This window comes from Mesocricetus auratus, unplaced genomic scaffold, assembly GCF_017639785.1.
Source record: "Mesocricetus auratus isolate SY011 unplaced genomic scaffold, BCM_Maur_2.0 Super-Scaffold_100008, whole genome shotgun sequence".
Taxonomy (NCBI): Eukaryota; Metazoa; Chordata; class Mammalia; order Rodentia; family Cricetidae; genus Mesocricetus; species Mesocricetus auratus.
The window spans coordinates 83,292,406-83,316,375 of record NW_024429192.1 but is presented as its reverse complement, the minus strand read 5'-3'; the positions used below and the strand labels follow the sequence as shown (position 1 = coordinate 83,316,375).

Genomic DNA, 23,970 nt, shown 5'->3' with positions numbered 1-23,970 from the left:
CTGACTTTGTGGTTTTCTCGATCCCTTGCCATTCTCCTCTTTGTCACAAATAGCACTAGCCATGTCCAGTTTGTTGGCCATGTTCAGTCTATTCTTTCTCTTTCCACTCTGGGTTATTCCTAATGCCTCTGGCTGTCTCCCCCCCACACACACACAATAAAAACTTTCCCCCTATGGAGGCTGGGAAAATGGCTGAACAGTTAAGAGCACTTGTTGCTCTTCCAGAGGACCCAAGAACGATACGATTCCCAGCACCCTCATAAGAGCTCACAACTCCTTCAGCTCCAGGGGAATCCAATGCCCTCTTTGACCTCTGTGGACCCTGCAAGCATGTGGTACACAGACATATACAAGCAGACAATACCCATACACATAAAATATAAAATCTTCACCTTAATCATAGCATGGAGCGGTCATGTCAGTTTATACAGGTGGTGCACACCTGTAATCCCGACCCTTGAGATGCTGACGCTGGAAGAAAGTTCGAAGCCCAAATCTGGGAATTGGGAATTAGCAGTAAGATAATTGCCTGTAGCTATATGATAGCATGACCTTGGTCTCAACACAGATTGGACCTGAACTTTCTTCTGCAGGTCAGATAAAGTACCTTTAATGAGCTTTAGAAGGTCAGTCTTTGCAATCATCGTGGAAATCACTTAGGCATCATAAGTGGAACTTCAAAGGAGTTTGGGGTCAGAGCCCAGAGAATAGCGGGTAAAAGGAATTGGGGAGGGCAAGAAATGTTCCTGCTTTCAAGACTTCTGGGCTTTTCTTTTCAGCGTGGAATGAAACCAGAGCCTAGAGCACTCGGGATCCAACCACACCCCTACCCTTCTCATTTCTCATAACAGATCCAAAAGCAGAGGATAAAAAGTCAGAATGTCCCTTGTCCCTTTTGTCCTTTACTTCCGTCTGGTCCCAAAATGTAGAGTCCGCGAGGACTCTAAGGAGCTGCCCTCCCCTTCTTTTTTATTTTATTTATGTATTTTTTTTTGGTTTTTCGAGACAGGGTTTCTCTGTATTGTTTTGGAGACTGTCCTGGAACTAGCTCTGTAGACCAGGCTGGCCTCGAACTCACAGAGATCCGCCTGCCTCTGCCTCCTAAGTGCTGGGATTAAAGGCGTGCGCCACCAACGCCCGGCGCTGCCCTCCCCTTCAAGACACCCTCGAGTTCCACGCTCTACCGAAGGGGCGACCTACTTCCGGTGAGCCTCCGCTCCCAGCGCGTTCAGCAGCGATGCTTACTCCCTTCCCAGCAGCCCCCGCGCGCCGCTGGGTTTTGCGGACACCAGGACTGCAAGATGGCGTCGCTCGGTGAGTCCTTTGGCTCTCGCCAGGCCGCGGGGTTGGAAGCCCGAGCTGGGCGCAGGATCCAGGGCCATAGTGGGGTGAGAAGGAACTGCTAGGACACTCGCCCTTCTCCCGGGGACATCACAGCGGCCTCTCCCGAGGCGCGCTGGACCCTTGCTCTGAGGCCCTCCGCCGTACACCCCGAGGCGGATTAGCGCTGTGCACCGCCCGGCGCGGCGGTGGAAGCCCGAGGCAGCCTGGAGAGGCTTCTGCCGGCCTGCACTCGCGCTGCCGGGAACCGTTCGTTGGGCTCTCCGCTGAGGAATAAGCGCTTTTTCTTCCTGCGACACAGACGGGGGCACTTGAACTTGTACTCACCGCAGCGCCTTCCCGTCCCAGAGCTGAGGTTCAGATTAAGGGCCAGGAGCGGCAGTTACCTAGCATGGTTCCCGACAGCACATTGTGTTACACTCGCTTCGATTGAACACGCCTGCTGAGGAGCGTGACCTGTTCAAGGTCACAGCTCCTGAGAGCCTAGTTGGGATGCAGACCTAGGTTAATTCTCCAAGATGTCCTTGTGACAGACAGACAGACAGGCGTTGCCTTAACAGGCGCGTGTAAATCTTGACACTCAGTCGTCGTGCACTGTGGGAATTACATGTCTGTGGGTATGAAGTGTGTCTAGGTAGGGCCAGGGAGTGCTGGCGCTTGTGTGCAGCACGTTAGAGGACAACTTTGAGGAGTGGCTTCTGCCTGGAATGAAACTCCAGCAGTCAGCTAGCCATTTTACGGTTGTCTTACCCCCCTCCTTTCGAGACAGGGTTCTCTGTGTAGCCCAGGTTGGCCCTGCACTTGCAGCCTCGGTGTTAGTCTCTGCCTTTGAGTGCTAGATTACAGGCCTATGCCACTATACTCAGCTGTGTTTCTGAGTTCTTTATCTCAGCCTGGGAAGATGAAGCAATGGGGCGTCCAAACATGCAGTGTGAAGAATCTGGGGCTTTTTGGTTTGGTTTGGTTTAGGACTTTTCAAGACAGGATTTTGCTGTGGAGTCCTGGCTCTCCTGGGGCTCACTATGTAGACCAGGCTGAACTTGAACTCACAGAAATCTCCCTGCTTCTGCATCCTGAGTGTTGAGATTAAAAGGTAAGTGCCACCATGCCCAGCTTGAAGTTTTTTGTGTGAAGACCCATTGACTAAGGACTAAACAGTTTAGTACACTTAGCTAGCTGGAGGTGGTAATGCCTGTCATTCTAGCACTCGGGAGGCTGAGGCAGTAAGATTGCCATGAGCCTAAGGCAATTCCCTGCCTCAAACCAAAATAAATAAATAAATAAATGGCTCAGAGGTTAAGAGCACAGACTACTCTTCCAGAGGTTCTGAGTTGAATTTCCTGCAACTGCATGATGGCTCACAACCATCTGTAATGAGATCTGGTGCCCTCTTTTGGCCTGCAGGGAAACATGCAGGCAGGTCACATACATAATAAATTAATAGTCTAAAAAAATAAATTTAGTTCAAGAAAGATATTTGAGATATTAGGGGGTGGGAAATAGAATTACAGTTTAGTTGGTAAAGTGCTTGCCCAGTGTGCCCAAAGTCCTGGGTTCTACCCCTGACACCACATAAAACCTGTGATTCCAGCATTTGGAAGGTGGCAGAATCAGGTATTCAACAACATCCATGGCACACAGAAACAAGTTTAATTCCAGCATTGTAGCACTAAACATATATGTTCCTCTGTGTGTGTGTGTGTGTGTGAGAGAGAGAGAGAGAGAGAGAGAGAGAGAGAGAGAGAGAGAGAGAGAGAGAGAGAGAGAGAGAGAGAGAGAGAGTGCATGTCCACGAGTGCACACAAGATCCATAAGGAGACTATAGGGGTCAGAAAACAACTTTCCAGACTTTGCACTACTGCATATACTTTTTTTTTTTGTTTTTTGTTTTTTTTTTTCAAGACAGGGTTTCTCTGCATTGTTTTGGAGGCTGCCCTGGAACTTGCTCGGTAGCCCAGGGTGCGCCACCAACTCCCGGCCTGCATATACTTTTAATTCCAGTTCTTAGGAGGCAGATAGATCCTGAGTTCAAGATCAGCCTGATCTGCATATCAAGTTCCAGGGCTGTAGAGAGAGACCCTGTCTTAAGAAACAAAGATCATGGAACAAAATGACTGTCCCATAATGCAGGACTCTCTGATGTGAGCTGGGCATCTGGTTTTCCTCTGGGCCATTTGAATAAGATCAGTTCACATAACCTGACCTCCTAAGTATTGATTTTTTTTTTTTAAGTGAGGAAAATAACAGTTACCAATAGCAGCACATAAGATTGGTAGGGGGTTGTCTGGGGCTGGAAGGATGTCTCTCTCAGTGGTTACAAAAGAGCACTTGTTGCTCTTGGAAAGGACCAGAGTTTGGTTCCCAGCTCCCACATGGTGATTCATATTCATCTGTGACTCCAGTTCCAGGGCATTTGATGCCTTCTTACCTCTTTGGATGCCAGGCATGAATATGCTGTACATACATGCATGCAGGCAAAATGCTCATAAGCATATAATAAAAACAAATATTTTGTAAAGATTATAAATGATTTTATTTTTATTTTATGTACATTGATATTTTGCCTGCATGTATGTATGTATGTATGTATGTATGAGGATGTCAGATCCCCTGGAATGGAGTTACAGACAGGTGTGAGCTGCCATGTGGGTGCTGGAAATTGAACCTAAATCCTCTGGAAGAACAGACAGTGTTCTCAACCACTGAGCCATCTCAGAAACTTAATAAAAATAAATCTTAAACATTTTTTTTTGTTTTGTTTTTTGTTGTTGTTTTGGGATTTTCTGTTTGTTTTATTTTTTGTAGCAGCCCTATCTGTCCTGGAACTCAATATGTAGGCCAGGCTGACCTTGAATTCACAGAGATATGCTTGCCTACCTAAGTGCCTAAGTGATAAAAGGCTTGCACCACCATGCTCAGCTTTTTTTTTTTTTTTTTTTTTTTTTTGGAGACAGGGTTTCTCTGTATTGTTTGGAGGCTCTCCTGGATCTCACTCTGTAGACCAGGCTGGCCTCAAACTCACAGAGATCTGCCTGCCTCTGCCTCCCAAGTGCTGGGATTAAAGGTGTGCGCCACCAACGCCAGGCTCATGCTCAGCTTTTTAAAAATATTTTGTGTGTGCAAGCATGTGCATGCCATAGCGTGCATATGGAAGTCAGAGAACAATTTGTGGGAGTCAGTTCTCCTTCCACATACACTGGGGTGTTCCTAGGAACAGATCCCGGGGGTTAGACAGACCTATCCTGAGATTGGCTTCCAGAGCATGGAGACAAGTTGTGAGGTTTGTTTCCTTCTGGTGTTCCTCTCCTAGTGGGATAATGGTTAACTCTGTGTGATGACTAAATAAGGTAAAGCAGGGCTCTCTCAGGCTGAGTCATTAGTTAAGAACATTTCTTACTTTTTTTTTAAGATTATTTATTTATTATGTATGTAGTGTTCTGCCTGCATATATTCCTGCAGGCCAGAAGAGGGCACCAGATCTTATTACAGATGATTGTCAGCTACCATGTGGTTGCTGGGAATTGAACTCAGGACCTTTGAAAGAGCAGCCAGTGCTCTTAACCTCTGAGCCATCTCTCTAGCCCCCCATTTCTTACTTTTACAGAGGACCAGAGTTTGATCCTGCGTTACAGACTGTTATGAGCTGCCATGTGGATGCTGGGAATTGACTCCAGGTCCTGAGTTCTTGTCTGCTGAGCCATGTCTCCAGCCCTTGATATTCAAAGCTTTTGCTAAACAGCTCTACTCCATAGGCTTAGGCTGACAGTAGTGGTTTCGATGTGATATACTTATTGAGAAAATGACTCGTGTGCAGCATCTGTGTACTTCATATACCTGCATGGACAGTTGAAATGGCACATAAAAGAGGGCTATCTGTGTTGCTGAAGGATTATTCTGTGTTATTGTTTTTCTTTCAGTGCCACTGAAGGAGAAGAAGCTTATGGAGGTTAAACTTGGTGAGCTGCCAAGCTGGATACTGATGCGGAATTTTACCCCCAGTGGCGTTATGGGAGCCTTTCAGAGAGGTCAGTGTCTTATGGATGTGAAGACAAAAGCAATACTCTGGTCTTCAGGCCTCTTTTTGCTGTGAGTTAGTCTGGGTGATAAAGGCCTTGCTGTCTTGAGATTTGTTGGTTTTGTAGAGGGGGCGATGATGGTAGTTAACTCCTGATTCTGTGTTTGCATGAACTTGTCACAGGCTGACCGTGAAGCTGGTGTATGGTGGCACACGCTGGATCTCTGAGTTTGAGGACAGTCAGGGCTGTTACTGAGAACAAATGCTGACTGTGAGCAAGGGGAATGGCTCAGTGTGTACTGTGCTTGCTGTATAAGCATGAGGACTTGTGTTGTGTGTGTTGTGTTTGCGTTCCCAGTGCCCATGTGAAAAGCAGTGCGTACCTGTGGTTCCAGCACTGAGAAGCAGAGACAGGAGGATCCTTCCCGGGAGCTCACTGGCTGCTAGTTAGTCTAGCTAATTGGTCAGCTCCAAGTTCAGTGAGCCCCTCTGCCTCAAAACATGGTGGAAAGAGATAGCTCCCTGATGCCGACCTCTGCCTCCACACACTTTTCTCTCACGTCTGTGAATGTGAGAGTGCACACACCATCTGCATGCGTACACATAAAACAACAAAGTTGAGCTCTGAGATGCTTCAGCCTAGGAAATGTTTTGTGTCTTTTGAGGGTATTAGGCTCAAGCTAATTTTATTGCTTTGGGTCAGTACCTCTGTCTTAGAGGAAACTGAACAAACCAGGTGTGTTTATACATACCTGCAATTCTAGCACTAGGAAGCTGGAAGCAGGAGGTCCTAGATTTCAGTGTCACCTTTAGCTATATACCAAATTTGGTGACTGTGATACATGAGACTCTAGTCTCAAAAAGAAAAACTACAAACAAAAAACTTCTTTGAGAAGAGAATGAGTTTGAAGCATGATGGTCACCAGGATGTACCATGCTCATCCTTCTTCAAGCCCTTTATCAAAATGCACATCCTTGGTTAAGTACAGGACTGGTCAGATATTCGATGGAGTCATGCATGGCCTCTGGCCTCTTCAGGGATGCACATTTTCCTAATCTGGCCACCCTATGCTATCAATCCTGTGACTTGGCCTGACTTGAGGCTTTCCTTCCAGTTCTGCCCTCAGAATATTCTGCCTTTTACCCCAATGTCTATTTACAACTATCCAGGAAATTGATGTGGCATATGCTCATAGCTCCTCCCAGGCAATCCTGTTTTAAACTTTTAATGCCTGTCAAAGCATTCCATTTTGTTGTTTTTTTGTTCTGTATTGTTACTGTTGTTTGGATCTTACTATATAGCCATGGCCAGCATAAAACCTGTAGATCAGGCTTGCTTGAGCTCGAGATCCCTCTGCCTTTACCTCTGAGGTGCCTTGGTTGTTATGTGATGGTTTCAAATAGGCAGGCCTCGAATTCAGTATGAAACTGAGGATCCTTGTGATCCTCCTGCCTCCGCACACAGTGCACTGTCCCGCCTGTCTCGTTTCTTTTTTTTTTCACTAACTGGAGTATGTTATACCTCTCTGGTGAATGCACCTGGCTGCTTATATTTAAGGCACTCAGTGATGTCATGAAAGGCTTAGTCAACCTAGCAGGCTATGGTGAAGTGGCCCTTAGTGGGGTTGGAATCTGGGGCAGAATTAGAATAAGAGGGTCCCCAGACTGGAGGTGGAGATAAAGGAAGAGCAAAGATTAACAAGCTAAGCCAAATCTACAAAGTTAAAGCCAAAGAAAGTGTAGATGCCCTGTTAAATGGGCTTAAGTTTGGGGCTAGTCTTGGGTCATGAAGACAGAACCACATAGGACATTTGTGCTGTCCACCATCATCAGTAAGTGCATGGTGAATTGCTGTCAGAGCCCCAGGGATTTCACTGTACAGTCAGAAACATTGGCAGTGAGCACCTCCTCTGTTGCAGGTTACGACCGGTATTACAACAAGTACATCAACGTTCGGAAAGGCAGCATCTCGGGGATTAACATGGTGCTGGCAGCCTACGTGGTTTTCAGCTACTGCATTTCTTACAAGGAACTCAGTAAGTTCTCTGGCATGACTCAGCTTCCTGATACCCAGGAGGCTGGTGTTGGCTGGCTTTGTTAGACGTGGCAGTCCACCTTGTCAGCAGTGGAGCTTTGAGATGCCCCTTTTCCTGATCTTCCACCTGGAGGAAGTTACAGTAATGTGGCATGTATGACGTGGTTTTAAGTGTGGAGCTTATGAAAAGGAACACAGGGAAAATAAGATGGAATTAGACTAAAGTTTAGTGCTTGGGGAGCATAATATACAATGCTGAAAACTGGCTTCTTTTCCTAGCAGCCAATGCGAAGAAGGCAGTGGGTTAAGTAGTATGACCCAATGTCTGTACAGTGATCTGGCAAAGCACGGCTGTTCCTCAGTCTCAGATGTGGGCTGGTGAAGCCTGATGGGAGACGGGAACATCAGCCTCTGACCAGGTTTCACAGCTGTTTTCATAGCAGCACCAGCTCCTGCCAGTCTCACTGGACCTGTGCAACATTTCTAGTTGAGGTGCTGTTAAGGTACCAGTGTAGCCATCTGATGTGGGAAGAAATTAGCCAGATGGCAGGTCCCTAAGTCACCAGAAAGAAATGTACAGGAAGGATTCCCATGATTGTGGCCTCCTGCCATCACTCTACTGTGCTTTCATTGGAACACATGGTAGGAGACTTTTTTTCATAACTTTAGAACATGAGCGGCGACGCAAGTACCACTGAAGAAGGGTCACTGTGGACGGCACTGCACACCTGAGCATGACCGCCCGCCCCACTCCCATCCATGGAGAATTCAACTGGGGCTGAATCTTCAAATCCTAAGAACTAGTATCCAATAAAAGGTGACTGACTGGTTAATGTACTGCTTGCCTGATACAGTCATTGTTCTGTGCTCCTGAAGCCTTGGGATTGTGTCCCAGATCATTGTCAGGCAGCATGTCATCTGGGGTTTCAACCACCTAGAGGCCTGTCATGCCATAGCACTGTGGATGTTTAGAGGTGCTGTGGCCTTTGGTTGGCAAATACAACATAAAGCATGGGCCCTGACTCATGACAATTGGGGGCTGTCCTGAAATTCACTGTGCAGACCAGGCTGGGTTCAAAGTCAAGAGGTCAGCCTGCCTCTGCCTCTGCATGCTGGGATCAAAGAAATTTTGTGCATGAGTATTTTCCCTGCACGTATACTTGACACCCATGAAAATCTGAAGAGGCTATTGAATCCCTTGGGACTGGAGTTAGTTATGAGCTGCCATATGGGTGCTGGGAATAGAACCATAGTACTCTATAAGGCAGCAAATGCTTTTAATTACAATTTGGTTCCTTAGCAACATTTTATTATGTGTATGGACATTTGTCTCACTATATAAATAACTATAATATAGACATATCTGCACTATTCGTGCTCCTGATACTACAGAAGGCAGAAGGTATGAGATCCCCTGCAACTAGAGTTAGATGGTAGTGGGTGCTAGGAGTCAAATGAGGGGCATCTGAAGAGCAGCCTACTCCTGGACATCTTAACAGCACAAGGGATTTGGAGATAGCCTGAATATCTTCCAACCCCTCCCTTCTGCATGAGGACCACCAGCACACAGGTAAAATGGCTAGAGTTGAAACCTTGAGACAGATGTTAAGAGGTGCCAGCCTGCCTGGAGCAGGCTCATCACTCCCTGAAGCACTCCCAATCCCTGCCTCTTCAATAAGATTTAAGACCAAGCAACCAATTCCTTATGGGAGGAGAGGAGAAGAACGGAGAATACACACTGCATAGAGTCTACATGAATGGGGATTGAAGTAGGCCTGGTTTGGATGACAAGGTAACATTAAAGGTAAGATCAGGTACCATGCAAAGTCCCTTCCCAGCAGCAGTAACTTTTTGTGAGATTGATACCCACTAAGAGGGAAGTTCCTCAGGAGTCACTACAGTAATGAAACATAGGCTAAAAAACAAGCTTTTTTAATCAACTTCATAAAAAGTATTCTTGTAACTGAACTTGGATAGGCCCACTTGCCCAGCAGGTTGCAGGTGATGGATTCACATTTTCTAGGCTCAAGGATGGGTGGCCTCTACATGCCACAGGGGTCTGAACGACAGCACAGAGCTTGCTTGGCAGGAGGTAGGCGCAGCTCAACTGGGTCAGCTATTTAAAGGTGGTCTGCAGCACTGGCTGAAGGTGTGCCCAAAGCACTGCCAGGCGGGTCTCCACAAGAAAGCAAGCCCAGAAAAGCAGCTCAGCCTGGGATCCTGACACCCAGGGCCAGGCCAGGCAGTGGATGCTCCACGTTTGTCTGGAAGGGCTCCCTTGTTCAAGTCACATTCATAGGCACAGCTTGAGGCTTCAGCTGGACATGGAGACAGCAGGCTGACCTGGCCACAGCCCCACATGTTCCACCCATCCTCTCCAGGTGCTGGTGTTTAATGAGGCCCTCCCTGAGGGGAACTACTAGCCATCTTCCACACAGGACCAAGAAGCACAGCCCTTCTCAGCTTCTTTCCCCAAGAGGGCAGTGTGCACAGAGTCCAAAAAATGAGGCACTGATGTCCAAAGCAAACTGGCTCAAGGGACCCAACTGAAGCACGTGCTCCTTCTTTTAAAAAAAAGATTACAGCAAAATGATAGGACAGACATGGCCCCTCAAAACGAGCCCTGGCAGGTGTGCCCGTGGCTCCAACAGTACTGCCAGCACTACATTCAGCAACTAAGTGCTTGTTCCCAACAGCAGGACTCTCAGGCTGCTCCACAGATTCCAGCTGTTGTCACTGTCCACTGAGAAAGGCCAAATGCCCTTTGGTGCATCTGTTGGCGTAGTGTCCTTTTTCACCACACTGGGAATAGAGGGGAAGGAAAGAGAAAAGCATGAGAGTTGGCATGCTGTCTAAGGTAAATTACAGCCTGTGAAGCTCGGAAGAGGCAATGAGGCTAACCCGGGGAGCAGCTCCCCAGCCCCACCACACCTTCAGTGGGCCCAGGCCTGCCCAATGGGCTCCCAGAGTACCAAAGAGCTCCCCCACCTGCCCCTCCACAGGGCAGGCCAATCACCTTACCTCTGAGCCAACATCTGGAGTTCCTAGAAAAGATAGGAGGGACCAACCCGATAGAAGCCACCAGGCTCCTGCCCCAATTTGAGGAGCCATTACTGGGAACACTTGAGGGTGGGCTATGTCTGAAGCTTTCCCTACTGGATCTTTTGTTTTTGGAGACAGGGTTTCTCTGTGCTGCTTTGGAGGTTGTCCTGGAACCCACTCTGTAGACCAAGCTGGCCTTGAACTCACAGAGAGCCACCTGCCTCTGCCTCCTGAATGTTGGGATTAAAGGCGTGTGCCAGCAAGGCCCGTCTTCTCCTTGATCTTGTATACATTTCCAGCAGTCTTTGATCACAGGGCCAGAGCAACCTGACAGTCCTGTGTCACCTAACAGCTATCACTAACCCCAACTTAGCCCTTCTGTGGTGCCTGTTCTTGTACCATCTCAAAAGAGAATTATCCAGAAGTGAACAGAAGCCTTGGTCTAGCAATGAACAATGGGCAGACTACAAGGGACCACAACTCTGTGCTGATTCCCCATCAAGTCCCCATGCCCATGCCAACTCAGTCCTGGTTTCCTTAGTGGCAATCCGTCAGTATCTAGCACTTTTTTTCAATTTTTTTGTTGTTGTTTGTTTTTTCTTTTCTTTTTTTTAAATTTGAGACAAGGTCTCACACTGTGTAGCCCTGGCTGGCCTTGAACTCACAGAGATCTGACTGCCTCTGGCTCTCAAGTACTAGGTTTAAAAGCATGCACCACCATACCACCACTCAGATGTGGCTTCTGTATGGATAAGTGGTCTAGATAGCAACCAGTTAGCTCTTAGACTGATGTGACCACCAGGTCTTGTCTCCATAGCGGGTCCTAGGAACGTAGACTCTTACTTTTTTTTTTTTTTTTTGGTTTTACGAAACAGGGTTTCTCTGTATTGTTTTGGAGGTTGTCAGACCAGCCTGGCCTCGAACTCAGAGATCCGCCTGCCTCTGCCTCCCGAGTGCTGGAATTATAGGTGTACGCCACCACCGCCCGGTGCGACTCTTACATTTAATATAGACAGTGCACTATAGCTGTGGTAGTGGTTAGTATCCCTAGCCCTGTCTTGTTAGAGTCTCAGGACCTGAGTGTTTGCTTCACAGAGGAGACAATGCTGCATAGTGCTAGTTGGGAACAACATGACAGTTAAGCTGCTTTAGGATGTCTCTGAGAAATTACCAGGCTCCAGCAAGTTGGAGGAACTAGAGAGAATTATGGAGCCGGCAACCTTAGGGCACCTGAATCCACACACCCTTTTGCTTTGAGTATTCTTTAAATGCTTGCCTTTCCTTCCCCCTGGGTTACAAACTTCTCTGGGATAGAACAGGATATCAAACAATGTCTGGCTGTGCAGCACTGCCCTAGGCCACGCCCGTACCTAAGGCCACTGTATAGGAACATTCTATGACTAAGAACTGCCAGCAAAAAGGACAGTGAACATCAGACAAGAATTAACTAATGTCCAGTGCTATAGTTAGGAACAAAAACCATAATTTGTCTTTTAACAGACCTGGTGGTTATGTATGTAGCCCCTAAAAAGGTCAGACTTCCATGTAAAGCCACAGAATGAGCCTATTATAAAGAAAGAGGATAGAATGTTATGTAGAAGGCTGGAGAGATGGACCAGAGGTCATGAGTTCAATTCCCAGCAACCACATGGTAGCTCACAACCATCTATAATGAGATCTGGCGCCCTCTTCTGGCCTGCAGGCATACATGCAGGCAAAACACTACATACATAATACTTGCTCTAGGAGTGTGTGCACATGTAGTTATTTCCCGCTAGTATTTTTTCTGCATTTGTTTGTGTTTGCCCATGTGTGGAGGCCCTAAAGTGACATAGAGTTCCTTCTGTCTACTTAGGCAGGGTCTCAAATGAACCTAGAGATCACTGACTGGCTCACCTAGCTCCAGGATCTTGTCTTCACTAATGAGCTGGAGAGGCAAGCTGCCATGTCCACCTGGGATCCAAACTCTGATCACCATGATTACAAAACAAATATCTTAAACACTGAGACGCCTCCCACATCTGAAGTCCTCATACATCTAGTTCGATGGGTGTCACTGCTGACTCACCATGTGGAACATTTCTCAGCATGTTCTGTGATTTTCTTAATCACAAGTTCATACTTTGGGAGTCTAGTCATGGACACATCCCTCAGAGCATGAGGGGGCTTGTTCTGTCAGATGGCAGTGTACACCCTCAAGCTTTTTTTAACTGCTTAGCTCTCTCTAAAGATGCAAACACAAGCCCAAACTCATGTAAGGTCTACTAAGCAACTATGAACTCTCATGAGAGTTCATTTCTTATATAGGTTGGGGTGTGTCCTTACCCAATTCCTGCCCGTGTGGGCCCAAAACTTTGCCCTGTTCCTTTGGCATGCACACATGGGCTGCTTTGAACATCACTCTACCCTGAAGCATCCCCATTTTGTTCTACTCTTTATGGAAATCCTCATTTCAAAGCACAGTGCTCATTCAGCAGCATGTGTGTACCTTCCTCCACTCTGTGTCTGCATAGCAGTAAGTATGATGGTGACTCGCCCACCACAGTGGCCTGCCTTTACTCTTCAAACCAGTAATAACACTTCTGAGGAGTGAGGCAGTGACCACTAAGTGAAGACCCTGCCCTGGCTCCCAATGGCCCCCACCCACACCCCTAAGACTCACCTTGTAGCAAGTGACTTGCTCCAATGGCCGGGGTCCCCGGTTGCCTGCACTGCTGTTTTGACTCTGCATGACCCCAATGACCTGCGGGGCTCTCTGCTGATTGGGAGAAGAGTTCTGACTCGTTAACTGGATCAAGGAGGACGACCTTTGTAATGGCGGATTGTTACTTTGCTGGAAAGAGTTACACAACACGGTTTTACTGCAGAAAACACGTGCACGCGTACTACCAATGGGGACAGAAAAAAAGGAGGACGGGACCTCTTCTGCATGACCAGCAGGAAGAGGGCTTCTGCAATGGCCTGCCCCAGGAGAGTGGGCCGAAAAGAAAGTTCTGGTGATGATGGCAGGAGCTGCTGTTCGAAAAACACCATGCAGACACACAAAAAACGAGAACTAAAAGTAGAAAAGAAAACATGAAAGAGACAATAGGAAGTCTCTGGGCAGTGGGGTGAGGGCATGATCAGGCCTTACTTTTGTTTCTGAGGTTCTAGCTTCAGGTCAGTATGAACGCTTGGTTCAGCCAGATGTTTAGCAGCCTACACGGCGAGCAACAGTCACAGAAAAACAGTTGGAGCCTGACACGCTGGCCTGCAGTCTAGGGGCTGAGAGGGCCCTCCTCTAGGGAGTCACATGGGAAAGGGGAGTGGGGCTCTTAGGGATTCCAAAGCAAGGCATTCTAACCAGATGGGATCTTGGCTCTGAGCCAGGAAATGTCAGGCTAGAGCTAGGAACCCCCGGCAATCAGCTGCACCTGTGCCATGGACTGCCTGGCTTTCCTCAGGAAGTCTGATTTGCTTGGTGCCGCCATCTCCTGAAGGGGGTGGGAGGTCCTGTGCAGGCCATTTCAGGCTCTGGCACTGGAAGGATTGAAAGGGGACATGGCACCTGACTTAAAAGTTGTAAGGCTTCAGAAGGGCAGTTAGCTTATGTAGAGGCCTGTCAACAAGCCCAGAGGGCCCTGGCTTGAGCACTGCTATACACCCCCATTTATCCATAGCATTTCCCTCTTTGCCTTGTGCTTAGGAGTAAACACTGACTAGATTATGAAGCTGCTAGTCTTTTATTCCTGTTTGTGACAGTAATCCCCACAGGAGCCATGCTGGTACAGGTCAGTTATCAGTCAACTTTGGTCATGCTCCTACTGCTGCCATTGCTTGGCAGGAGCCCATCAGGTAAATCCCTCCCTCTGAGAGGCCAAGTTTCCTCCTTTGTAAAGGGAAGGTTCTGGCTCAGAAGCAAGAGCAGCCAATGTGGGCCCAGCCCTTGTGCCCTTGCTCACTTCCCAAGGCAGAAACCACTAAGCCACAACTGTACAATCCCATGTTTACAGTGATTCCCCACATGACCCATCTTCCCCATGCTCTGGGGCTTGCTACCCTCCATTTCTAAATAAGCAAACTGCTTTGCTCTGATTTTTCTGTTGCAATGAGAGGGTACATCGCCTCTTTCTTGCCTCTCCCCTCTGCCCTCCTCACAAGGTCCCTCAGTGGGGTTTACAGCAGACCTCACACTGAGTGGATAATGAGACTGTCTCTACAGGCCATTGTGGCCAGGGAGGAATAAGGGTACAATACCTTTGTTGGAGGCTGTGTCTGCTGTGGCAGTGGGGGCTGCTCAGTGGTTCCCATGGGCAGTTCAAATCGAGGGCTGACCAGAGAAGACAACAGGGCATGAGAGGACATAAGTCAGGTACTTGGAAAGCCATGCTTAGCCTCTGAGCAAAACAACCCAAAGTTGAGGACGCAGGGTGAGACTGGCACAGAGGAAGTGATGATGGAGCCGTTGGGCAAGAGCTGCTCTAAAGGAAGGCATGGCCATCCTGGTACCTGTGCTGTGCAGGAGAGGAGGCACGCACGGAAGCCGCTTCCCCATGCAGTCTAACTGGAGTGCCAGAGCCTCCTGGCAGTGTACAGAAGCACTCAGTGGCAAGCAGGCAGCCCTGGAACAGATGCAAGCTCCAGGGCTTTTATCTAGGAGCCGGAACCAGTAGCAGCACTGGCCACTTGCCTTTAGTAAGGCAGGGATCACAAGACAAACCAGGCAGCTACACAACTGCTACAGGTTGGGTAATGTGGCCCAAAGCAGCAGTGACAGGAAGGCTCTCTTCAGTCCCCGTGTCACTTTAGCCAGAAGCCCAGTTCCACAACCACCAAGTCCTTAGACCTTCAAGGCCAAAGGTATGGACCAGAAGGATGCTAATCCCGTGGAGCAAGAGCCCAGCTCCAGAGGTCCAAATTGCTCCGCACTTGACCAGGTACCACCTGCCACCAACACCAATGACTGAGCCCTGAACCTGAGGAGTTTGTATGTGGGAAACTATCATTCTTTCTCTCCTACCTGCCTGTGGTCCATGAACTACTTACTATATATGGAACAACAAATTCAGAGCCAACACAGGTGAATCTCTAACTCCCATAAAGGATATTGCATGAGCACTGTTCTGAAGACTGGGCCCATAGCTTCTACCGGATTTCCCAATGGCCCATGCTCACAGAAGGTTAAATGCTGAGCTCTAGAAGCAGAAGCAGCAGCAGCAGTGGCTCCTCCCCACCTACCAGCTCTACCCAGACCCTAGGGTGGGGTGATACCACCCAGAGACTCAAGCCTGGCTGCACCTAGGACACGCCCAGAGGGCAGCAGCAGAGCTGGTACCAGGATATACTCACTGCATGAATTTACACGAGGGTCCCTCAGGGCAGAATCCCACGAGGTAATTCACACAAATGACTCTCCGAGTATGCCGGTGCCGGCACAGGGGACCTGCAAAGCCCAGCATTCAGGCCATTCAGACTTCCTTCAGTGAGGTAATGCTAAGTGTCCCACTACTAGTCAGAGCCCCGCTCAGACTTCAGAGGTACAGAGAGCCAGAGTGTGGCTTCAAATGCTGATTTCCTGTCTTATTCACAGGGGACAGTGGGTAGCACCCCAGCCTCTATGCTAAACTCATCAAAAGTGCAAGCAGGAACACCATGCTCACAGCTTCCGTGGGAGGCTCAAGGGAAATGAAGAGTAGGAAAATGGCCCACAGCCAGGCATGGTAGCGCCACCTGAAACCCCAGTACTTGGGAAACCTGTGGGACTGAGTGTAAAGCCACCTTGGGCTATACAGTGAAACCCTAGGTAGCACAGGAGAAGTGATGCCCCAAGAGGATCATCTGGTAACTTTGGGGATCAGGTGCGCCTGAGAAGGCCTCCTGTCACCTACCATGCTTACAGAAGCCGCGATCATACCAAGGGCAGTCCTTGATCTTGGACTCAGGGTCGATGTGCAGGAAGGGGCACTCCTTGTTGCTGCATTCCCCTGCAGGAAATGTAGACATGTAGCTTCAAGGAACTGTGCTGTGACTGTCTCCCAAAGCAAAGCGACCAGGTGGTTCTAGTATCCAGGACCAGCCTGCTCATATACCAGCTGAGGGCACAGTTTGTGGGGCTGTGACAAGCTCTGCCTTCATATACATCACTGCTGCTGGGAGGGTACTAGTGCAGCTTAGCCTGGGGCATCCCAAGATGGTAGGGGACTAGACATTCAAGTACATCCACTGAGACCAGGAAATCACTAATTCTGCTGACTCTTCACATCTATGAGCTGTCAGAGAAGGTCTGAGGAACTCTAATTTTTAGGAGAAACAGAACTGTTGGGGAGTTAAAGGCTGGGTCTCTGCGGTATATGGGTAAGCCTTGCTGAAGATAACACATGTGGACCAGCACCTCGCAGGGGCATCAGTGCTGGACCCCCAGCATGAGGATGCACCTGCACTGTCCTCTGCAATCAATGCTCACATCCACCTACAGTGTAGAGGAGTGCCCCAGCCCCCTTGTTTGCTTATAGACCCAGTGCCACAATGGCTTCCCTGCTGCCTAAGATGAATCCTCAGCCACTAGAAGTCCTTTCTTAGCTTCCAGGTCAGAACTTCCCTCTGGGACTTTCCCAGATCACTTTGCTGAAGCTAGTTCTGAGGTGTGTCTTACTATTCATATCTTACATAACATTTCCTATGACCCATCCTCTATTATGCCGCTAGTCTGTCAACTCCAGCAGGCAAGAAAAGGTCTGTCTCTTTAACACCTAGAGGGAAAGGACCCTCAACACAAGGGTACTGTCCACCTGCCAGCAGCATCTGCACAAGGCTGACTGCTCTACAAGGGACAGGTAAGAAAGGGCCAGTAGAGACATGGGAGCATGCTTGGGCTGTGGTCACCAGCAGAAAAGCAGGATAACCCAAGACAGCCTACAAGGGTGGGCCCTACTGCTATGGGTCACAGGGTAGGAAATGGCAGTGATATGGATGTGACAAATGGGACAAGCTTGAGAAGCCAGGGAGCTAGGAAGCTCCCATCCTATTTCTGACTCTTTTGACCTCTCAGCTTATGCTCCTTCAAAAAACAAATGAAGCAAAACAAGAGTTATTACCAATGATAAAAAATGTCATTAAAGCTGGGCGTTGGTGGCACACGCCTTTAATCCCAGCACTTGGGAGGCAGAGGCAGGCGGATCTCTGTGAGTTCGAGGCCAGCCTGGTCTACAAGAGCTAGTTTCAGGACAGCCTCCAAAGCCACAGAGAAACCCTGTCTCGAAAAACCAAAAAAAAAAAAAAAAAAAAAAAAAAAGTCATTAAAACAAAAAACAAACAAACAAACAAACAAAAAAACCTAAGGTGCCATCATCTAAAGCCAGGCATGGTGACTCTCACGTGTTAGCACAGCACTTGGGAGACTGAGATGGGGGTTTACTGAATCGTCAAGACAAGCCAGTTCTACATAGTAAATTACAGACCAATATAAAGCAAGACAGTCTCAAAAAAACCAAAACCCACAATAATAACAAACACCACGCCTGTTGAGATGCTGGAACAACCAGTATCTCCTCTGGTAACAGTGCTTTGAAAGCTCACCAGATACCATTACTCAGCTCACCATATAGCCTCTGGAAGCTTTCTGACTTTCTTCTTGGCAGTGTAGAGGGTCTGGGGCCACAGAAGCCTTTGGGCTGACCATCAGAGCTTCCTGGAACACCCCTAACAGCAGACCAGAGCGGAGTCCCTGGGGACTAAGCTCTGTACCAGCGCAACCACTTCCACTCAGCTCCTGCTTCTCCATCCAGGCCACTCCAAACAGTAGGGGCCTCATGATCTCTAATCAGAGCTCAAAGCAATCATAGTTTCATGGGAAGAGTAGGTTCACTCCCACCAGAAGACAGCCCCAGACTTGATTAACACGAGGGCTGCCGAGATAGCCATGCTTTTGCCCACACTCCCAGAGAAGGAAGAAACTCGGGTTGGGGGTGATCAGTAACCATGCCAGGACATATGGATTTTAGGGGTAAGGCTGCCATGAGCAGAGACAAAGTCTGCTTCCTTGCTTGCTCACTGGGACCCTTCTTAGTCAAGCTATCCCTAAGTGCTCCAAACCTTGAAGTGCCACAAGGACATGAAGCTATTACAGAAAACAATAACTCGCCCTTACTGAACTAGCTCAGGCTGCCAGGCCCTGCCCAAGTTCTGGAAAGATGGGAGAAACAGAGAGATGCAGTGGGCCCCGAGCAGCCAGTCACTTGGGCCCCCGGTGCTTGACTCTCTCAGCAGAGCCTCCCAGGATTCTATGTGCCTTACCGAACTTGGAATAAAAGTAGCACTCAGGCATCTTGGTCATGTCGTACTCATGTAAGAACTCACACTGGTCCCCTTTCTTGCAGAGTCCTCTTAGCCAGTGTTTGCACACAACTGTCTTCTCACCACTAATGTGGCGGAATGGACACATGCCACCTGTCAAGAGTGAAGAGATATACAGGTTCGGGTAAAAATAAACCTAGGGGGAGCTAGAGAGCGTCACCCTACACTTTGAACCACCTGAAACTAGCAGCAGTGTCTCTGGAGAAGGCAATATGGATTTATGTGATATACCACCAAACATTACATTTTATGGGTATACAGGAGTTTTGTACCACATTGTCTATGGTGTCTGCAGAGGCCACAAAGTGGGGGAAGGATGCCAGATTGCCTAGAAACAGAGTTACAGATGGTTGTGAGCTGCCATGTAGGTGCTGGGAATTGTACTTTGGGTCTTTTGGAAGAGCAGCCAGTGCTCTCAACCCCTGAGCCATATTTCCAGCCCTACTTTATATTTGAACAGTCATGTATTTGAGTTTAAAGTAGTTCAGAAAAACATAACTAGAATACTGCTGGGTGTTATCGCATACACCTTTAATTCTAGCACCCATGAGATAAAGGCAGGTGGATCTCATTGAGTTTAAGGACACCCTGGTCTACATAGGGAGTTCCAGGCCAGTCAGAGCTACACATTGAGACCCTGTCTGAAAACAACAAAATGTCATGTCACAATTTCACAGATACATAACAAGCCCTGGGTAGAGTAGTTGGTTCCTTAAACAACAAAAAAAAGTTCTAGTGGTACACAGGTACTAGAAATAGAAAAATTGGAAGGGGGATAATAGAGTAAGCCTTACAGGATAAATAGGGTCATGAGCAGAATCCTGGACTCAAGGCAGGCTATGTCCTATTAAAAGTGCCTCAAGATTAAGATTAACTTTATAACTGAAGAGATATGACATACACAAACAGTAGCAGCATTCTTCTGCAGCAGGATGTGTCCTACCCAGACGAGACAGAGCTATCCTCTGGGGATGTCATACTTTTTTTTAACTGACGGTTTGCCAGGACTGCTGAAAGGTCTGCTGAGAATAAGGCTATAACTAAGAAAGACAAGGCCAACCCTGCACAGAAGAAACTTTTGGGAACAGTGGAAAGATATGCTTTAATCCCAGCACTCCGGAAGCAGAGGCAGGCGGATCTCTGTGAGTTCGAGGCCAGCCTGGTCTACAGAGTGAGTACCAGAACAGGCTCTAAAGCTACACAGAGAAACCCTGTCTCGAAAACAAAACACAAAACAAAACAAGAAATGCTCTACATCTTTATTATCCAGTATAGCAGCCACGGTGACTGCTGAGCATCTGAGTTAACAGTGTGACTGAAGAACTATACCTAAAGATTTTAATTGATTAACACGTGTGTGGCTAGCAGCTATGGGACAGCTATAGTGCCATGAATTAGGATGGCTCTGCAGCAAAAGATGGGTGGTATGTTCCTGGGGGAATTTCAGGAACCCCACTGCTGTAGGAATTCATCCCACTAATAGACTTGGGGTACTGGCCTTGGGGTGGAGCTTGTCTGCCGATGTGACCCCCTTTAAAGAAGGGGCAGTCACTCTGGTGTGGTGTGGAGACAGGACTGCTGGTTCCATTCACCCCTGGGCATAACGGAAGAGCATGGCAGCTATGAACCTTTCTGTGTATCCATGAGTGTTTTCTAATAAATGCTTGTTACCCATTTGAACGGGCTCTCATGACTTCACCTACCCCCCATAGTGTGTGACTATCTGGGGAGCTGGGGTTCCTTTTTGGGATTCTTAGTCTCATTAATAAAAGAATTTAAAAATGGACTCAAAAAGAAGTCAAGGACAGTTTTATTTAAGTTTGAGAAAAAACAACAGCCTTCCAATCAAGCTAAATAGCAGTCAGAGGATAGATAGACTAGCTGAGCCAACTTGTGGGAGTGAGACAGGGACACAATGAAGGAAGAATGTCCTGACAAGAAACCATGAAGCTATTGGATCTGCCTCCAAGTCCTCTGCTTCAGCAGCAGTGACTACACCGTGGAGTCCAAATCCACTGGACCAATCTACCCATTCAAACCATCCCTTTGCTCTGGACGTCTTCCCTATTCAAACTTCTGAACAAAATTGAGTTTCCTAAATAAATTCCCAGAGGGAGAAAAATGCCCAGATGTATGCATGACACATAAGGTCCTGCCCACTAATACCTATGTATGGATAGCCAGGCTCCCATAGCCTCTGGGGGGGGGGGGTCTGGTTAGTGTCAACAATACTCCAGAAGCAAGAGTGATAGAGTCTGACTAAGAAGCTACTAAGGAACAGCTTGTACACACTGCAACTTTTAAAGAGTCTATTCAAACACGGAGTGTAGCTACATGTAATTCTGGGACCATGAGAAGTTTCTGAAAGCCTCTATGACCCCTCTGTCTGAGGAGGAAAAGTGACACAAGAAGGCAGCCTCCAAATTAGGCAGGCTCAATCTAAGCCACAGCTTCGTTTAGGGACGCCTACCTACAGAAAGCAATAATATAAGCAGATACAAGGTGGCCTGTAAATCTTGATAGGGGACATAGTAGGTACCTCAGGAAGGTTGTGAGGAAGTCAAGGGTTTCTTACCTTTGCCACAGGCAGCTTTCAAAAAGAATTCGCAGACAGCAGCCCCCGACTCTGTAAAAGGAAAGAACCAGGTATCAACCAAAACCAGGTATCAATGGGAGGCTCTTATAACCTTTAATCCAAGGTGTAGTGAGCTAGCAAAACCCACAAAGCCCATGCCTGTCATGGTGGCATAGACATGCAATCCTAGCACTCAAGAGGCAGAGGCAGGTGCATCTCTGAGTGCTAGGTTAGCCTGGTCTACACACTGAGTTCCAGACCAGCTAGGGCTACACAGTGAGACCCTGTCTCAAAGCAAACACACTTGTTTTAGTCAAACCTGTGAAATGTGACCTGTATGGTGGGACTAAACAACATTGTTCTTTCTCAGAAGCTCCTGAAAGCCCATAGCTTCCAAGACAATTAAAAGTGGGTGGAGAAGGCAAGAAGGAACACAAGATCACAGAAATAAGTTAATTACCCCCAGCTCAGACCTCCCAGGAGAGTTAATTTACAGGGATATTAGAGGGAGGGAATGAATGGTCTCACAGGACATAACAATGAGTAGATGATGCCTCTGAGCAAGGACAGATTCCTGAGCAGGCAGGTGCCTCTGAGACACTAGCCTAGTAGAAAGAATGTAAGTGAAGACCAAGAAGCAAGCCAGCCCTTAATATGCACAGTCCACATGGATCACAAAGGAGCAAGGCCTTTCATCTCCACTGGTGCAGCCTGCTCTGGGAAGGCAGTAAAACTATAAAGTCAGGATGTGGTGGCAGTCAGAGGGTCCAGGGCCATCTATTCTGTTGAGTCTAGAAATTCACCAGCTGTGATTGTTGAACAAACAATCCTTGGCTTCATAGACAGTTTTCACTGATTCATCACTGTGCCTTTTCAGAAAATAAACTTAAAAAATGAAAACAGGAGATGGCATTCGTTAGGCCCACTCAAGTGCCTCCTCTTGCTAATTTCCAGTAGGGTCAGTGGCTTCACAGAAGCAGGCAGGTTTTGCTAGGTCACAGCTAAAGCAGTAGAATGTAGAGATACTGCTGGGCATGATGGTGTACACCGGTGATTCCAGGACCTGGGAGAAGGAAACTGAGGCAGGAAGATTTCAAGTTCAAGGAAAGCCTGGGCTATACAGTAAATTCTAGGCTGGCCTTGGGTATATAGCCAGACTGCCTCAAAACACAAAAACAAAGAATATAAGAAAAAACAAAGGCTGGAGATGCGGCTCAGTTGGTTGAGTGCCTGTCACCCATGCACAAAGCTCCAGGTTCAGTCCCTAGTACTACAGAAACTGGGAGTGGAGGTGAGGAGGAACAGGAGTTCAAGGTCACCCTTGGCTACATAAGGAATTCCAAGCTAGACTAGACTACATGAAGCCATCTCAATAGCAAAATGAAACAAAAATATCATCTAAGAGTATTTGTGATCTTTCTTTCTATTTTGTAGTTAGTCTTGCTTCCTTCTTTAAGGTCAGAAACCCAGTCATGGGGGTTGGGAGGATGGATAAGAACATTTCTCAAAGAGCATCATCACAGGGACCAGCAAGGAGGATCTGCAGCATTCACAAAAAAAGTGAATGCCAGCAAGACTGGAACTGATCTGGAGAGGTACCAATGCTATCTATGCACATCTCTGGCTCTCCAAGGGAAAAGGCATGTGAGGGGCTTACTACTGCGCCTGCCTCCACAGGCTGTGTATCTGCTGTGTTGAGTTCGAGGCATAGAGCTGCCCCTCCATGTTGTCCCAGCCTCAAGGTTGTGCCATCAAGTCAAGCAAACGCCTACTGTTTAAGAGTGGAAACAATGTGTGTGCCAGAACGACCTGGCCAAAGACAGATTAAGTCGGAATTGGAGCGGCTCCCCAAAACGTGAGATACCCCACCATCATGGGAAAACCATCTAAAGAGGGTCAGTAGAGGGAAGGGTCCCCCAGAGGCCTGTGTTGGGACAAAAGACCCGGAGGTGGAGTAGTGAGGAAAAAAAAAAATAGAACAATTCCAGAACAAGGAAGGGGTTCCCAGGAGAAAGACAGCACTCAAGTAAGCCTGGAATGAAGGTCTACTAAGCGCCCAGTTCTGGCGAAAGTAAGAAAGGAGCGCTCAAAGAGGTGGAAGTGGGAGACATTCCAGGGCTTTGCTCTAGTTGGAGCAGGGTGGGAGACGGGAGTTCTCTTCAGGACAACACGCGTTTACTAAAGAACTACTGGAACAACCGACACGGTCCTGCTGTCCCGAGGATTGCCAGGGACGAGTCCCCGGGGATCAAGCCTTCAAGCGACAAGAGGACGTCCCAGGACGCAAGAGGAGCTGGGCGAGGGGGAAAGTGAGGGTCCCGCGACTCAAGGCTGGGAAGACCCTTCTCGGAATCCACGTCGCCCATCCGCCGGGCCCCGTACTCACTATCCATGCCAGGGAAGGGCAGCGGCTGCGCCCCGAGCTGTTGCTCCACGGCGATCTCCAAGTCGAACTTGATGTGGTCCACGCTGGCGATGATTTCCTGCATGGCGGCGGCGGCGGCCTCCGGCCCGGCTCCCCCTCAGATCTCTTAGCCGCCCTCCCCACTTCTCACCGCTCTCCGCCGTCCCCTCCTTCTCGCCCGCCGCCGCCGCCGCCGCCGCCCCGCAAAGGCTGCCGGGAGCTCCCGA

The 23,970-nt window shown here is 48.2% G+C and overlaps 2 protein-coding genes across 6 annotated transcripts; one reads left to right on the top strand and one right to left on the bottom strand.

Annotated features, from left to right (window-relative positions):
• Window positions 1-1,158: 1,158 nt before the first annotated feature.
• Atp5mf (ATP synthase membrane subunit f) lies at window positions 1,159-8,228 on the top strand. 2 transcript variants are annotated; one of them, XM_005079911.4, is made up of 4 exons: window positions 1,163-1,314; window positions 5,259-5,366; window positions 7,276-7,392; window positions 8,061-8,228. In XM_005079911.4, exons 1-4 carry the CDS (start codon window positions 1,302-1,304, stop codon window positions 8,087-8,089), a joined length of 267 nt encoding a protein of 88 aa, XP_005079968.1. In that variant the 5' UTR covers window positions 1,163-1,301; the 3' UTR covers window positions 8,090-8,228. The 2 variants fall into 2 exon arrangements, with proteins under 2 accessions (XP_040607292.1, XP_005079968.1); XM_040751358.1 differs by lacking the exons at window positions 7,276-7,392; window positions 8,061-8,228 and adding an exon at window positions 5,540-5,627 and having other exon boundaries at window positions 1,159-1,314; window positions 5,259-5,427.
• Window positions 8,229-9,307: 1,079 nt separating this feature from the next.
• Window positions 9,308-23,932, bottom strand: Cpsf4 (cleavage and polyadenylation specific factor 4). Of its 4 annotated transcripts, none has more exons than XM_005079913.4 (8): window positions 23,726-23,929; window positions 21,340-21,390; window positions 18,705-18,857; window positions 16,301-16,396; window positions 15,762-15,855; window positions 14,670-14,742; window positions 13,096-13,266; window positions 9,308-10,193 (listed from the first exon to the last, which is right to left on the bottom strand). In XM_005079913.4, exons 1-8 carry the CDS (start codon window positions 23,826-23,828, stop codon window positions 10,125-10,127), a joined length of 810 nt encoding a protein of 269 aa, XP_005079970.1. In that variant the 5' UTR covers window positions 23,829-23,929; the 3' UTR covers window positions 9,308-10,124. The 4 variants fall into 4 exon arrangements, with proteins under 4 accessions (XP_005079970.1, XP_005079971.1, XP_005079972.1 ...); XM_005079914.4 differs by having other exon boundaries at window positions 13,096-13,191; window positions 23,726-23,927; XM_005079915.4 differs by having other exon boundaries at window positions 13,096-13,188; window positions 23,726-23,927.
• Window positions 23,933-23,970: the final 38 nt, after the last annotated feature.